This window comes from Magallana gigas, chromosome 10 (genome assembly GCF_963853765.1).
Source record: "Magallana gigas chromosome 10, xbMagGiga1.1, whole genome shotgun sequence".
In the NCBI taxonomy this organism is placed as follows: Eukaryota; Metazoa; Mollusca; class Bivalvia; order Ostreida; family Ostreidae; genus Magallana; species Magallana gigas.
The window spans coordinates 9,640,678-9,657,413 of NC_088862.1; the positions used below are offsets into that span (position 1 = coordinate 9,640,678).

General features: G+C 37.0%; 1 protein-coding gene across 13 annotated transcripts in view; it reads right to left on the reverse strand.

Moving 5' to 3' along the window:
• LOC105320062 (dynein heavy chain domain-containing protein 1) overlaps nt 1-16,736 on the reverse strand; it is a 67,673-nt gene that overhangs the window by 3,326 nt on the left and 47,611 nt on the right. For 11 of the 13 annotated variants that reach the window (XM_066074195.1, XM_066074204.1, XM_066074202.1 and 8 more), the window contains 24 exons: nt 16,344-16,437; nt 15,881-16,023; nt 13,905-14,000; nt 12,901-13,072; nt 12,505-12,672; nt 12,212-12,369; nt 11,718-11,927; nt 10,956-11,126; nt 10,588-10,683; nt 9,946-10,020; nt 8,887-9,032; nt 8,183-8,576; nt 6,718-7,661; nt 6,129-6,322; nt 5,605-5,790; nt 4,947-5,131; nt 4,330-4,642; nt 3,042-3,289; nt 2,595-2,795; nt 2,071-2,239; nt 1,658-1,872; nt 1,185-1,368; nt 884-1,008; nt 133-426 (listed from right to left, as the gene is read on the reverse strand). In XM_066074195.1, the coding sequence (XP_065930267.1) occupies nt 133-426; nt 884-1,008; nt 1,185-1,368; nt 1,658-1,872; nt 2,071-2,239; nt 2,595-2,795; nt 3,042-3,289; nt 4,330-4,642; nt 4,947-5,131; nt 5,605-5,790; nt 6,129-6,322; nt 6,718-7,661; nt 8,183-8,576; nt 8,887-9,032; nt 9,946-10,020; nt 10,588-10,683; nt 10,956-11,126; nt 11,718-11,927; nt 12,212-12,369; nt 12,505-12,672; nt 12,901-13,072; nt 13,905-14,000; nt 15,881-16,023; nt 16,344-16,437 (5,181 nt within the window). The remainder of the gene's footprint in view (nt 1-132; nt 427-883; nt 1,009-1,184; nt 1,369-1,657; nt 1,873-2,070; nt 2,240-2,594; nt 2,796-3,041; nt 3,290-4,329; nt 4,643-4,946; nt 5,132-5,604; nt 5,791-6,128; nt 6,323-6,717; nt 7,662-8,182; nt 8,577-8,886; nt 9,033-9,945; nt 10,021-10,587; nt 10,684-10,955; nt 11,127-11,717; nt 11,928-12,211; nt 12,370-12,504; nt 12,673-12,900; nt 13,073-13,904; nt 14,001-15,880; nt 16,024-16,343; nt 16,438-16,736) is intronic. The other 2 variants (XM_066074206.1, XM_066074203.1) reach the window with 1 other exon arrangement.

Sequence of the window (16,736 nt, forward strand, 5' to 3'; positions counted from 1 at the left end):
AAATTTGAACCAGCTAATTCTGATTCTTGAAAATTACTCTCTTGCTTGCCTCTCTTTCAAAGCCCTTAACAAACATATAATTATTTCATCCATTTCCCAAGTGAAAACAATTATCTTTTCTCAAAAACTTACATGTTGGGTTGGATCTGCAGCATACTCAGACAACAGCTTGGCAAGAGCTTCAACCACACGAGCGTCCACAAGATCGGTGCAGTGGTTGGAGTAGATTTGGGACACCAGGTTAGACACCCCAGAACCGCAGGGACATTTGGTCATCACCTTCTTGAAGGCTTCTACAGCAAGTGCTAGGTCCGTCAGTGTCCAGTCATAGTCATGGACAAAGGCATTCCTGCCATAGAAGCTCTGCTGCTGGAGTAGAGAGTGGAGTAGGGCCAACGGCATGATGCGAGAAGCTTTACTCACATTCTGAAAAAAAGTGAAATAGATATATATTTTTGACGTGGTTAATTTCTATTCATGCATGATAGATCGCAAATTTTTTCTGTGTCCTTGTACTATGGTAAACAATTTGGAAAAATTAAAAGGTTTACAACAATACTGTATACAGGGAAATATTCGCCCCTGGTTTATTTTTGTCCCATTCACCCTCATTGTCAGCGGGCGAATTTAAGACAGGGCAAATTCCAAAGTCCCAAATTCTCTCTTCAATACACAAGTATGTTTGGGCAAATTTAAGACGAGGCGAAACAGTTTGCAAACGTAGAAGGGTAAAATTAACGTGGGGTGAACATAACCCTGTATACAGTACACATTTAATTAACTTTATAAAACATATTTTTGTTCTCTCTTCTTTTTTTTTTTAAATAGAAATGTTTCTTTACAAAACAAATATGTTCAATAGTACTGTACTTTAATACAATACCTCATCATTGGGAAGTTTGCAGTTGTTGAGAAGGAAGGCAACAGAACGGTAGGATTTCTGTAGAGTGGACTTGAAGTTCCCCGTCTTCTCACAGGTGACCTTGATTCCATGCTGGACCAGTACACCTGTCACAAAAACAAAGGTAATGCTAACCATTACATCGATAAGCATGGTGTAATCATTGAACTCTATGGCCTCGAGTGACTAATGAAAACTGATGCAAATGGTAGGAATAATTTGATGAATGAACTAAGAAGTTATGTCATTAAGAATAAAGTCATATGGAATCGATTAGACCCACCAGGAATAAGTCTTGTGGGGTCCGCCTGAGTTGTGATCCAGAGTCGGAATGTGTTGTGGATGCGGAGGTGGAGGGTGGGGTCTTTGGGTGGCTTGGAGTGGGTGACCAGACTGGCTCCCTCATCAGCAATGTCAGTGTGCTGCCTCAGTCTCTCGTGCTCTATCCACTTACTATACACAATGTCCTGTAAATAATTAATCAAGGTTTGTATAATTAGTTCGTGGTTTAATGAAAGATTTAGATCACATGAAGAGCTGTCTTTCCGAGCATATTTAAAAGGTTTACATTAATATCAAAAGTATAGGAGAGATTTATGTGTTTGAAAACAAGTTATATAAAAAGGGAGCAACACTGAAAAACAACCATAATTTTATTAAAGTAGTTTTGGATTTACAATTTGCAGGACAATTGTTACAGTATCATAAACTTTATAACCTCAACATTTTCATTTTTTGGCATATCAACAAACTTACCTTCAGCAGTTTGAAGAACTGAGGGTTTGGCTCCTCTGACAGATGGTAGTTCTGTAGCAGAAGCCAGTAACCATTCTGTATGCAGTCCTCTATGGCCTGGGTCACCTCTCCCATCTGACCTTTGACCCCAAAGTTCATGACCTTGACCCTTCCTTCCATTCCAACCTCTTTGGCTAGTCTCTTCACTTCATGTGATGGACTGATGTATGAATATCCTATAAGACAGTGTTTGCAATCTTTAATCCACTTTACTTGGTACCAGAACTTAAGAATTTTTCTAACCCAAATACGGTGCAACGTGTAGACCCCCCAAAAATTGATTCTATAAGTGCCAAAAATTAACTACACATGTAGTTATTTATTGCAGATGGAAAAAACCTTTCGAATAGGTTGTTGACACTGCATATGCTTACCATTAGTGCCACCAGCTGTTTCCATGTCATTTGTAGGGAAGGGAGAGATGAATACAACTGGCGTTGTTTTGTCGGTGAAGTTATAGACCTCTCGTATGTTGTAGTGATCCGCTACCATCCGAACATTTCCCAGTTCATAGAGTGTCATCATACTAGCCAGCTCATACAACTTCAAACAATAAGTCACAATGTAATATATGTCAAGTTTTATCATTGTAACCATCAATAATATTAGGAATAGTAATTATCTGTTTATAAGCATACTTCTATTTATTCGCCATATGTATGCATCCATACGTTGACAGTTATTTTTTTTTAACAATACTTTCAACTGATAAGCCATAAATAGAAAAGAACTTCAATGAATGACTTCTGCATTTTTCGACGCATTTGCTGATTTTCAAAATAAACAGTTTTCAAAAACTAAGCCCTGAAGATATGAAAACAGGTTAGCTTTGTTGCATGAAATCATATAAATTGTACTAATATTAAGTAAGAATCTGTATGAAGGCTTAACAACTTACTCTGTCTGGCCTACAGATTTTCCACAGGATACACTTCTGGAATATGGAGAGTTCCTGGAGGGAGTTTCCGGGGACGGGGTTCATCAGGATGATGGGGTGACTGAAGTACTCCTCCCACTGTTTCCAGTTCTGGATCAGTGACCGCCGGAGTCCGTTAAACGGATGATGCAGCTGTTCTACCACTAGGCAGTCAATCCAGGCCTGCAAGAGATTAACATGAACATGACTAATGATATTATGGTAATTACATTTTGATTTATTTAACCAAACAAAAAATGTTACCCTTTGAATATTGTATTACGTTTGAGCTTTAAAGGTCATTTCAAGCTTGTATTACGTTTAAATTCAATAACACTTCTTTTTTATGTCCTGAAATTTTGGATTAAAATCAAGAAATAAACCTGATATATCACAGAGGACACCCCAAAATTGTATGCAAAAATTAACCTGATTGGTCATTCCGTTGGGCTTTGATTCTAAAAGAGCCACTTCATCCAGACCCTGCTTGTCGAAGCCATTAATGAAGAGACTGAGTTCCTTTGTGGAGGCTTTACGATTCATTCTCATCCTCTCAACAGACACAAGGAGTTGTAACAGCGTAAAGTGCTGTTCAAACATCATCATGGAGATGTATCTAAATATAGCAGTGGAGGTGGCATCCATCAACTCCTGGGCTCGGGCTTGAGGGGCACCCACTGTAATGGAAAAAGAGGATGTGAGCTTTACAAGTCTTTTGCCTTGTTTTGCATTCTGCTAATTCCTTGCAGCCAATTTCACACATCCTTGCTTTCTCTCTCATTTAATCAATGCATATTAATCAATTTTAATGTATTAATAAATGATCTTTGAGTTACATGATTTGAATGTATGGCTTGTTTCATTAAGATAAATCAGTGATACATGTAGTATCTTTTTTGAGTTAAATTATAACCCTATGATAAATTTTTATGCATTAAAGTAACTGTGAATTCAAGCACCTTAGTTTAAATGAAAGAAAAAAGTGAGCAAGCTCACCTATCCCATGCTCGTGCATCTAATACTTGACAATGCTACATAATGAATGGCAGGGTATGCATTTGTAATACACAAAACATTCTGACAAAGGGCATAACTCCCAATATATTATCAAATCAAAACTTTCCGAAAATATGCAAATCTTTTATTTTGTCATTAACAACAACAAAATTCTAAAATAAAAAAACATGAAATTCCCAAGAAAATCATGGAATCAGAATTTCTTGTAGTATGCACATCTAAACATTGGGTCCTAAATACCTACACAGTTTCATGAAAATTCCGTGTGGTGGTTTACGAGGAGTTACACATACAAACTGTTCAATACTATATTCAATAATTATATGGCCAAAATTGTAAGTTAAAAATTCGCAGAAAATTATGGAATTGGAATTTCCTGGTAATATTGTGGCCAAAATACCTACAAAGTTTAGCAAAAATCCGTACAGCAGTGTAAGAGGAGTTGGGCTTTCAAAAATACAGGACTAACAGACAAGTCAAAAACATTATACTTTTCGCAACTTTGTTGCATTGGGTTTAGATATGCATGTTCAGAACAGAATCAACTTTGATAATGTGTATATACTCACACATGTATGTAGACCAATCTAAAGAACATTAAGAAATAATTTCTCGAACTAATGCACACTAAATAAAATAAACATCCCTGTAATATTCTAAGAACATGAAGTGCCACCAGGAAAAAATCCTTCCTTCTTACCACTGCTTCCTTTCCCCCTGTCCCTGGCCTTCACGATCCCTGTGTACATCTGGATAAACTTGTGGAAGGGGAGGTAATAGTTGGGATTGAGCGAGCACATCTGCCTGATCATGTTGTACAGGACCGCGGACTGCATGATCATGGGCATGTAGTGGGCAAACTTCTCCTCCAGGTGGTCGCCCATGAAGCGGGTCTCCTCCAGAATCTGGCGGTTCTTCTCGACCTCCGCCTGACACTCCAGTAGAGACTTCAGCATGGTCTGGTCCTCTAACAGAGGGCCCTCCAGGTTAAGTGTTTTCTCACGGATCATGTCCTAGAGACAAACAGGATAATCACCAAAGGAAGGAAAAAAGAACATACATACATTTGAACTTTGATATCTGGAACACTGATATCTGGAATACAATGGATATGTCAAAGTGATTGTAAGACTTATTTTTTTTAGTACTTTACCCTCGATATCTGAAATACTTGGATATCTCAAGGTTTTTAAACAGTCCCATCTAGTTCCAGATAACAAAGTTTGACTATAACCCTGTGTTATTATGCAACATATATGCATTGTCAAAAGAACACATATACAAAGTATTTTGTAATTTCTATAATCCTTAGCTTACATGTTCCTTGGCTAATCTCTGCCTGTGAAGTATGATGTCATTCTCGTTAGAGCGCTTTTGACCTTCAAACTCCTTCCGCTCGACCTTCATGGTTTCTATCAGCAGGTGGTTAATGATAGACTCGTCACTCAGGCCCATGTTGATGATACACATCCTGTGTAGGGGGATGCTGTGAATGCCATCTCCTGTAAAAGTAAGCAAGCTTGCCATTAAAAGCATTATACATATCTATTTAAGAAAACATGCTGAAGATAGAAAAATTGATGTAACGAATCTTTTATATCAACAAAATGATTTTTGAAAATTACTTTGCTGATTTCTGAGTTTTTGTTTAGAAAGTGCTCTGAAATGGAGCAAACAAGTTTTTCACTCCTACAACAGTTGTGTCATTTTTGTCTCTAGGACTCTCTCTTTTGATCTCTTTATATTAGTGTACATGTCATCTCCTTATCTCCTTTATTTTCTTACCTTTCAGGAACAGATCTTTCATTCATTGATGTACTGAGATAGAGGGCAAATTTTGGTTGGTACTTGAACTTTTCCACTCTTACAACTGATTTTTTGTTTGTTTGGTTTTTGCTTCTCTCTCTCTCTCTCTCTCTCTCTCTCTCTCTCTCTCTCTCTCTCTCTCTCTCTCTCTCTCATCTTATATTTTTACCTTTCAGGAACAGTGGGACTGATGTACTCAGATATAGAGCAAACTGGGGGTGGTACTTGAACTCCCTGTGGCCGATCTTGACCACTCTCTGTCCGTCCTTGTCCACGTAGAACTGTTTCAGGAGGAGGCCCCGGTACACCGGGTCCAGGGGCTTCCTCTCTAGGTGGGTCACCAGCACTGTCACTCCTGAAACATAAGATACAGCAGCATGTAGGAAATATAATTCTGCATTACATATGCATGCAGTTTCAGAGGCAATACCATGCATCTTCATTTTGAATGTATTTACCTGAAATCAAAGTAGAAATTAACTCAACAGTTAAATTTGCTTCTAATGCTTATTTGCTCTCGGTTTAATGCTAACCTACCCTTATGCATATGACTTAACAAAATTCTTTTCAATTTTCATTAACTTGTCTTGAATTCACCCATAAGAGCAAGGTTTTTGACACATCCAACTGGTTGTAATTTTCCTCTTTAGTCACATGAATTTTTTCAGATGTCATCTACTGTGGCATACATACCATGCACAATGGCATTGACAATCTGGCTATCCAGGTTTGGATCATCCGCCTCGATTATCCACAGGTTGTTTTCCGGATGTTCTATGGCCTGGTCTACATGGAGGTGACTGAGTGTCTCCCAGCTGGCGGTGACCGAGGTCAAAGGTCTAAGTTCATCGCTGTTAAAGGTGTTGTGGGATTGTCGACCAGTTGCACTTGAATACAAATTATAAATTAAATATCAATCTATATATAATAATCTAATCTGAATGCAAAAATTTTCTATACACTGACATATAGAAACACAGAAAGCAAGATGATTTCCAAAGAACTAATAAGAACAGTCATGCACAATGTATACTTAATGCATTCATTTTCAGGTTAAACTTCAAACTAACCAAATATGAAAACAGCCATGACTTGAATATTTAGAAGGGTTGAAATTAGCACCAAGTTCACTGTTGTTATGAATTGAAAGGACTGAAAAAATATCTTTGCAGAACTTTATGTATTTACTTATTTTGCCATTACAATACATGAAAGCTTTAATTATAAATTCATTAACAAATAGAAAAATTCATACAGTTGCTTAAATCAGTAGACTGAATACCTTTTGGTGGTGGTGTAGGTGGAGGTCGCAGTCAGGAATCCATTGGTCTCCGTCCTGGAGTCGTCATTCAGTGTGAACTCTGAGGAGTAGGTCAGAGCTGTACCCCGACTGGGTGGGGGTTCCAAGTTAGAATACTTGGACTGTGTCGCCTCTAGCGGTATGTCTTCGTACTCTGGTAGACAGTCCCTGACGTCACGTTCCGAGAAGACGTTTCTACTGGTCTGTAATGTCGTGACCCAGATCTCTGCTTGATTGTCAGGGTCGATAAGAAGCGGCCAGCAGTATTTACGATTGTGGCAGCTTACTCTCATCAACAGAGCATTCTGTACAGAATGAAGGTCAGTTGGAAGATTGTTAAGTCTCCATCCGGATAATTCATCAAAGTCACTAAGAATTTCCTGTAAGATGTAACCATTACGTGTAATGAGAGGACTGGCCTCATCTTCATCATCCGAATCATCTGCTTCTGGAACAGCCTCATACTCCATACTGCCCTGCTTCTTAAGCTCAGACTTGTAATACTTGCTGGTGTCATAAATACATGGAAGATATGTAAATGTTCGTATCTCGGGCATGCTGGGAACCCCTGATGTAGCACTCTCTGTGGATCTTCCACTCGAGCCTGCACTTGTTGATTCCTTCTCTCGTAACCCATCATACAAACCCTCCAAGTTAGTGCTCAGTGGATTGGCATCTGGGCCTCTCATTGGGGCATAATTAAAGTTTCCTTGACGACACCTGTCCAGCCAATCGTGTAAGAGTTCTGACCTGTTCCTGTCAGATAAAGGTCCGTGATAAAGCACGCAGGCTGCAGTGATGAGGGCGTCGCCTGGAGCGGTCAGTACGTTGTGTTTGGCCTTACGGAGCTCTGACTTCCATAGGTAGTGCTGCATTGACATGTGCTCCATCAGATTCACGGACCGTGCTATTTTCTTCTCAATACTCTGTAAAAACATGAAGAACATGGTCAAACATTAATTGTTTCAATCCTTTCTAATACTGTAGAAGCAGAAGTATTCGTTAAAGATTTAATTTCGTTAGTTTCGTTGTCAGTATGTATCAACTAAATTAAATCCATGACAAATTTTTAACCCAAGTATTCATAAATACAGAGTTTATACGTAAACATTTTAGGGATTAAGATATTATGAAATTTAATCCCAACGAAATTGTATTTGGTTTAAAAACAAGAAATTTTAAACCCAACGAATATATGTGCTTGTACAGTATTTGTAATGTTGCATACGAACACAAAGTAATAGTGCTTAATTTATTTTCTTACTTAAGATTTTTTAAAATCAATTAGCAGTACAACACTATAATTGATGTAGTAATTACTCTTATAAACAATGCATTTCCTTGCAGCATAAAAAGTTTATCAACTCGCCAAAAGCAAGTAAAAATTCCATTGATTTCACTCTTTCTGTTCAACCCATTGTGATGTAGGCCAAGTGGCTTTACATACCTGCATATGTTTTTCTATAGTTTTAGCTCTTTTCACAGCAGCCCGGTGAATGGTAATCTTGCTCTCCAACGCCGACTTGATGCGATTAGCCTCCACCCTCAACTGACCCAATTTAGCCTGTGCCAGCGTAAACTTATCCTCATGTTCTAACAGGTTCCTGAGTCGTGGTTGCATGTTGCGATGGATGTGTGCGTACTGGTACACCGCATGAACCCACATACAGATCCCTGCAGTAGCTCTACTGACCTCCATCACTCGCTCCACCTGGAAATCCTCGTGTTCGATGAACTCGCGCAGTTTGAGGTAAATGTCGTCGGGGATATTGTCCTTGTCGTAGAACATCATCGACTCCACAAAGTTGTCCTTTATCATCAGTAGCTTGGCATTCTCCCAGCTGAAAATAGAGAGAAACATGTTTTATCCTTCTTGTTAATAGTGAATATTAGTAAAATCATTACAGAAATTTTTTTGACTAATTTGCAAGTTTTATGGCAATCAGTTTGTTGAAAGAGATAGTGGTAACCTTGTTGCACAATTATTTTTCATAATAAACCATCCCAATTCTAGCTGTCCATCCTCTTTTTTCTATATCGCCTCAAAAATTTATAAAACTGTGTTTTATAATGGGCAAATCTTTTGAAAGTGTGATTGGATGCAAATAACATTGAGTAAAATAAGTATACCGTAAAATATGGGATACTTACTCTTGGGGAACATCAAAAAGCAGGCAGAGAGAGCTCATCACAAACTCTATCATTTTGTGGGGAACTCTGTATGACTTGACTTCATCAATATCCCCCTTACACAGGTACTTCAGGGCTGTCATTGCAGCATGGTAGTTCGGGTTCACCTAAAATATGAAAATAAGATGGAAAAATTTAAAATGAGATGTGAGTTATGTTTTACATTGTCGACTTTTTGGAGTGTAAGAAGAATTGAGATAAAAAATCAAAGATTAACGTGACGGTCATTTTTTGCTTGAGAAAACTTGACAATTTCTTGAAAGGCTACAAATGGAAATGGTTTTCTTCCATTGCTTTGATATCTAGCAAGCTTGATTTTTATTTTATGTATTTAGAGAGTTCACAAAACTCATGTTAAAAACTAAAACTTGTCAAATTTTAATCAATAAACTTAACAGGATTGTAAATCAAGGGTTCCAAGTTTTGGTTTCTATGGAAGGACCTAACTTTTTTTTATTAATTTGCTGGTCATAGAAATAACTTTTGATCTTCATAAATTCAAGCAATTTTTTTGCCATTAGCATGAACCATCATTTCAATAAAGATCATATTGAGTAATTTTGAATTCTCAGCTTTGACAACAAAACAAAATGCAAATCACATATTCCATCAACAAACATCAAGCAAACCTTCCTGTGTAAGAATTAAAGACAAACCATTATATTCCCATTCATTGGTAAGTATAATCTCATACATTTAATTAAAGGAATAAATTTCGGAACCTTGTGAAAAAATATTTCTGAAAACAAATGACATTAGCAAAATCTGCACATTTCACCTTCACCATTAAAAATCAAACCATGAAAACGCATACATGTACATATACCTAAACCCAATTACATTCTCGCACAGTTGCACAATACATCAAAAACACAAATTTCCTCCTTTTTTAAAAACATTATCCCATTAGTAATATATCGATAGAATTCATATTTCACAGCAACACTGCCACCACATAATGCGTCAGGCGTCAATCACTGTCAGGTCATTGACATACACTGCGTCACCGCAGTCTTATACCTTGTACTGGGTGAGAGTGTAATACTCAATCTCCCCCCGACGCCGCTTAACAATGGATTTCTTTTGTGTTATAGGCTAGATAATGGAATAACAATCGAAAATAAATCAATATGAACTAATATGCAATAGATCGTTTACATCTGTGGTCAAAATCCCCCAATCACAATCTATGTCAGAATTTGTTTTTTTAATTTAAAGTTTGTAGAGTCCATAATATGATTATTGTTTTAATCATTCATAAACATGTTTGTTACTATGTATCTAACAATGTATCTGAATCCACTGAAACTGAAGTCACAAAGATTTGAAGACAGAATTTCAATTACCACTGTAAGCACACTAGTACTGAGGACTCGAAATCAGGTCCAGGTAACTGAAAAAAAATCTGTTCATGCAGGCATAATTAAATTGACCAGTATAGAGTACAGTAAAACACGGTTATAGCGAACACGCTTATAATGAATTGACGCTTACAGCGAAGTGAATTTCATTCCCCAAGTCTCTATTTCATGTTGTAAACTTGACGGATATAACGAATTACGCTTATAACGAAGTTAAATTGTCCGTCCCTGGGACTTCGTTATAAGCGTGTTTTACTGTACTAAGCTTTTTGAACTTAGAGCCCTAGGAGAATGAACTGACCTTATCAAACTCGGTCTGAGCTTCCCGTCGGAGTTCCTCCAGCGGTCCCTGGAGATGTTCTATCTTCTGTTCCTGGGACTTGCACCTGTCCAAAGCCTACAACGGGAAAATTAGTCAAATAATCCAATTTTTGGTGTGAATATTTAACTTTACATTTATGGGGTATTTTTTACCTGTGAAATTGTGTATTTATACCTCTAAATACTGATGATTATGGGTATAATTTTTCCTCTATATACTGCTCTTTATAGGCATGTTTTACCTGGGTAAAGTAGTGTATTACCTCTATAGAGATGTTTTTTGTTACTTTTATATATACTGCTGTTTTATAGGTATTTTTTTTACCTGTATATTTGTGCATAATTTACCTCTATATACTGCTGTTTCTGCTCCTCCACCTGTTGCACAAGCTCTTTGATCTCAGCCATGGCCGCCTTGTGTTTGGGCATCAGGTCAGACACCTCTCTCTTGAACTCTGATATACTTCCAAACGCCTCGTTCACCTTGCCCAAGGTCTGTTCATGCTTACTGATGTTCTCCTGGAATTGACAGGCAAGATTGACAAAATGAATGCAATAAACAAAGGTATTTTGATATTTACTGAGGAAATAATCATATTAGAGTGAATTTATTAATTTCAAAGTTGTGTAAAGCATTGTAAAAGTTGTGAAATGTTTATACTGTAAATGTAATATTTCATATTTAGTGTGTACGATATTTGAGAGAAAATAATTTTTTAGCAAATTAGCATGGATTTGAATTAGCGTCATTTAAAATATTCCTATTTTTGTGAATATATGTATGACATTTAGCTATGTAATTGATTTAGCAGAGGTGCCACTTTTTGCCTAAATGCTAAATAGATTACTATTTCAAAAATGAAACCCTTAAACCAGCTTCGCAACTCAATGCATTGAGGGGGGTGCATTTTTTTGCAAATTTTTTTCATGTCATCACAAAATTTCTACAACAATAGTTAATTTCATTTTGTTCACACATGACTGTATAACCATCAATTTTCAAATTTGCAAAACATAAATGTTCCTATTATGACATCCAAAATGTATTTTGTAACTTTTCTCTGCTCTGTAAAAAAACAAACTGTTGTATTGATTATTGTATCTACTTACATATTCTCTCTTGACAATGTAAGCACTGAGAACCCTGAAGATGTGGACGAATTCCATAAAGGTGAGGGGGGAGAAGAATCGTAGCGGCTCTCTCTGGTTACAGTACTGACGCTCGATCACGGCCCGCGCCGACATGTGGATGTAAGCCATCGCACGACTGGTCAGCAGGATCTGGTCCAACATACGGGTCGGGTGCCACGGAATCGTGATCTACAGAAAGCAAAAACGTAAGTCACAGAGTCAGGGGGATTTCCTTTTTAAGTCTGCAAATGCAAATTAACTTTGGCTCATTAACTGTCTTAATGGTTTTAGAAAAAAAAATATTATCAATTGAAATGCAGTTCATATAATTGGGACTGCTAGAAATGAAATTGGTTTTGTTTGTGCAAAAAAAGCAAGTTTCTTTAGTTATCTTTTGCACATGTTGCAATATGTTGCCCATATTCATGGTAGATATAAGGCTACTCCAGTGTTACATTCTTGGTGTTACTTACCCCCCATTTCTGGTCTCTGAGCCACACATTGGCTATCCTGACATAGGCCTGGTAGTTCCAGGGTCTGTACGTGTCTATAGTACAGGCGTTCTTCAGGAGACCAGGGTACTTCATCAGCCGCGTGTGGAACACCTGAGAGTCATTGCTGTAACTATTTCCTACAAAACATCCAAATAATAGCCCATTTACTCTGCTTTGTCAGATATCATGTTTAATTTCATTGAAACAAAATTGATTGCTTTAAAATGTACTAGCTACTAAGATAACAAAATTTGAAAAACAATTTTTTATACCCCTGTAGTTCATGCACACCACCACATGTAAATTTTGCCGGATCTTCTTTAAGAACCGCTCAAGAGCTATTTCTATTTTGTCCACGCGTTTTGTTGTGACACCACCTGGCATTACGGCCGACACAATGTTCTGTATTTCCTCATCAGTGTACAATCCTGGACTTGTACCTATTTTAAAAAAAAATGGAAATTCAACATCATTTTTTAATCTTCTATTACTGTAACATCATTTTAATGTTGATTTGAAGGGTAAGACCATACAAATTAAAGATGTATCGGTATCAGATATCCAACCAAAATTCTCCTTTCAATATTAATAGTAATTAAAACCAATGCTGTGGAGAGAGAGAGAGGACAAATCCCATATTTTTGGATTTATTTCTTCATCATTCTCACCTTCATTCATCAGACAGGCTACGTCCTGTAGACAGTCTTCTCCCAGGTGCTCGTGAATCAGCAGGACCGTAGGTTTACCCAGAATTCCAGTGTGGTAGCACGCTCGCTTGATGTGCTCTCTCACAATCAAAAAGTTTTTACTTGGGTCTGTCTGTGGTTTTGGCTCAAATAACTGCAAATGGAATAAAAATTTAGATACTTAAAAATGATTTTGAATTTATCATCTGCATAATTATTTTCTTAAATGCATAATAACACTTTTGTAAGACATTTAACAAGTATATTGCTGTATAAACAAAGAACAGTGACAATAACATTCTCAACTGTCCTTGAACATTTGGTTTACCAAGAAACTCACCATATACTAGAAATGACCTTTGATAAGTACAAATTTGTTCATGTGCAACCTGAAATCAACATCTAATGATGACACCTTCTCAAAATCATTTGTCAAAAAAGTTTGTCAATAAATCAAAGAAAACTGACATTCAAGTTCTTCTTCCACAGAGCTTGACATTGTACCTGCACAAACTGTAGTTGCAGCATTCATGCAACTGTCAAATTCAAGACCTTTACTTCATCGACCATTTTTTTAAAATTGTACAACTAAGTGGGTTTTTTTAAATGTAACAACATCCAGCATTGACAAGTGCCCAATACAACAAACACATTGTGAACCCTATGCCACTGACCCTTGAACCTTCACCATCACCAATCTTACCCCTTTGTACTTTTTGCCAGAACAATGTCCTGGAGTTTTCTATAACCACATGATTCATATTAAAATTATGATTTTAATGATGAGAGAGAGAGAGAGAGAGAGAGAGAGAGAGAGAGTCAATTATCATACTGGTCCAAAAGTATGTCTATATATTCTGTACGAAAAATTACATGGAAGGTAAAGAATTTAAAGATAACTACAAACCACATGTTTCTAATCTCAAAGATAACAATTAAAACAATATAACTTATTGGAATAACTATATACAGATGTAGTAACTTACCTTACAATGAGCAATGTAAGCTGCTAGACGGGCCAGTGTAGCTCGCCCGGTGGAGTAACTCATCCCCAACAGAATGGCATGGCCACCTTGAATTGCCTATTAAACATTGAAAGTTATTAGTAAGTAAAGTATGTGTGATACAGTTCACAAAAACAAACTTATTTAAGTTACATGACAGAAAGATACTATGGAATCGTTTTTAAGCGTGGGGGTCAATGTTGGTGGGTAGCCAAAATTTTTTGGTTCGTGGGAACGTACACGTAATTTTGTTGGTACATGAAGTGTAATCAGGATAATTTTAATGAATATTAAACAAATGATTGTGTATAGTTCATGGGGATGTAAATTCGCAGGCAAGGGTTACCAACGAAAGCCACAAACATTGGTCCCCCATGACCAATGATGATACCACAGTGTTATTCATAAAGATTTTCAAAAACTTTAAAAGTGTTAAATCTTTTTTTTTTTTAAAATTAGCAGATCTTTAAAACATCACATCTGTTTGACGTAATCTTCTTTATCAGGAAGATCTTGTTACTAATTACAAGCTGAATTAAACAAGAGGCCCATGGGCCACATCGCTCACCTGAACAGCAGTTCCTTGTAACATTACATTTCTTGAGAAGAAAATTTTTAAACATTTTTCATATGTAGTTCTATGTTAAACTTTAAACCCCGCCTGGGGCCCCAGTTTTGGTCCAAGGGTCACTATTTTTACAATTAAGAATCTTCACTATATATAAAAGCTTTTGTGTAAATATTGGCATTTCTGGTGCAGTGGTTCTTGAGAAAAAGATTTTTTAAACATTTTCCTATGTATTTCTATGTTAAACTTTGAACCCCGCCTGGGGCCCCAGTTTTGGTCCGAGGGTCACGATTTCTACAATTTAGAATCTTCATTATACATACAAGCTTTTGTGTTAATATTGGCATTTCTGGTGCAGTGGTTCTTGAGAAGAAGATTTTTTAAACATTTTCCTATGTATTTCTATGTTAAACTTTGAACCCCGCATGGGGCCCCAGTTTTGGTCCGAGGGTCACGATTTTTACAATTTAGAATCTTCACTATGTATACAAGCTTTTGTGTAAAAATTGGCATTTCTGGTGCAGTGGTTCTTGAGAAGAAGATTTTTAAAACATTTTCCTATGTATTTCTATGGTAAAATTTGAACCCCGCCTGGGGCCCCAGTTTTGGTCCGAGGGTCACGATTTTTACAATTTAGAATCTTCACTATATATACAAGTTTTTTTGTAAATATTGGCATTTCTGGTGCAGTGGTTCTTAAGAAGAAGATTTTTTAAACATTTTTCATATGTAGTTCTATGTTAAACTTTAAACCCCGCCTGGGGCCCCAGTTTTGGTCCGAGGGTCACTATTTTTACAATTAAGAATCTTCACTATATATAAAAGCTTTTGTGTAAATTTTGGCATTTCTGGTGCAGTGGTTCTTGAGAAAAAGATTTTTTAAACATTTTCCTATGTATTTCTATGTTAAACTTTGAACCCCGCATGGGGCCCCAGTTTTGGTCCGAGGGTCACGATTTTTACAATTTAAAATCTTCACTATATATACAAGCTTTTGTGTAAATATTGGCATTTCTGGTGCAGTGGTTCTTGAGAAGAAGATTTTTAAAAACATGCACCCTATACTTACTGTTTCGCAATTATCTCCCTTTTTAAAAGGGCTGTGCCCTTTATTTTAACAATTTATAACTCCCTTTCCATAAGGATGCTTTGTACCAAATTTGGTTAAATTTGGCCCAGTGGTTTTTGAGAAGAAGTTGAAAATGTGAAAAGTTTACAGACGGACGGACAGACAGACAGACGGACGGACGGACGGACGGACGGACGGACGACGGACAACGGGTGATCAGAAAAGCTCACTTGAACCTTCGGTTCAGGTGAGCTAAAAAACACAATACAAAAAATTCCCCATCCTCTCCCAATCCCCTACAGTATTCACGATCACTCTCACCAGAACTCTGCTGAGGCGGGCAGCATGCCTGACAGCATCAGAGAAAAAGACCAGGTCAATCTTTTGAGACGTCCCCTCGTTGTACACAGACAGACAGGTGGACAAGGCCTCACTCAGATTGTCCTCTGTCCCCTCCACATAACCTGGTAAAAAGACATTAATCTTATCTTCTAGCAGGCTGGTTAAGTCAGTCAGAGAGAGAGAGAGAGAGAGAGAGAGAGAGAGTACATTTAATGGATAAGTGTTGAACTTCCAGTTTTAATATTTTCTGCAAACATAATAGCCAAAGATTTCCACTGAAATGATTTTTTCCATCATTTAAAACTTGTGAAAATAGATTAATGCAAAAATAAATAATTTCCCCTCTAAATCTCAAATCCTTCAATATTTTTTTTAATTTGTCAAGTTCAAGATATCAAGGTTTGACTGTAATTTGATTCAGTTATGGTCTTATGGAAGGTACCTTTCTCCACTGGGAGACCCTGGGTCTCTGTGTATGTTGTCATGAAGAACTTGGAGAAAATGATGTCCATCAGAGAATCATGGGAACCTTTGATCTATAAATAGAAACCAACATCTGGCATTAACTCAGAATTGAACTTTCTGAGTAACTTCATTTTAATTTCAATCAGATCATATTGTAACCCAACTTTTAATTATTTGCAAGAAAACTTTAACAGGTTCAGGAATATTTCCTTATTGTCAATCTGTTCTATAATATATCTAGCTCTCTAGATTGTTCAAGGTAAATGATTACATGTACCCTAGTATTTGGTGAAAATCACTTTTTAAGCAATCATTTTTTAGCTGTACTCTACATTTTATAGAAACTGCATTAGCCAAGGGTAATTTTCAT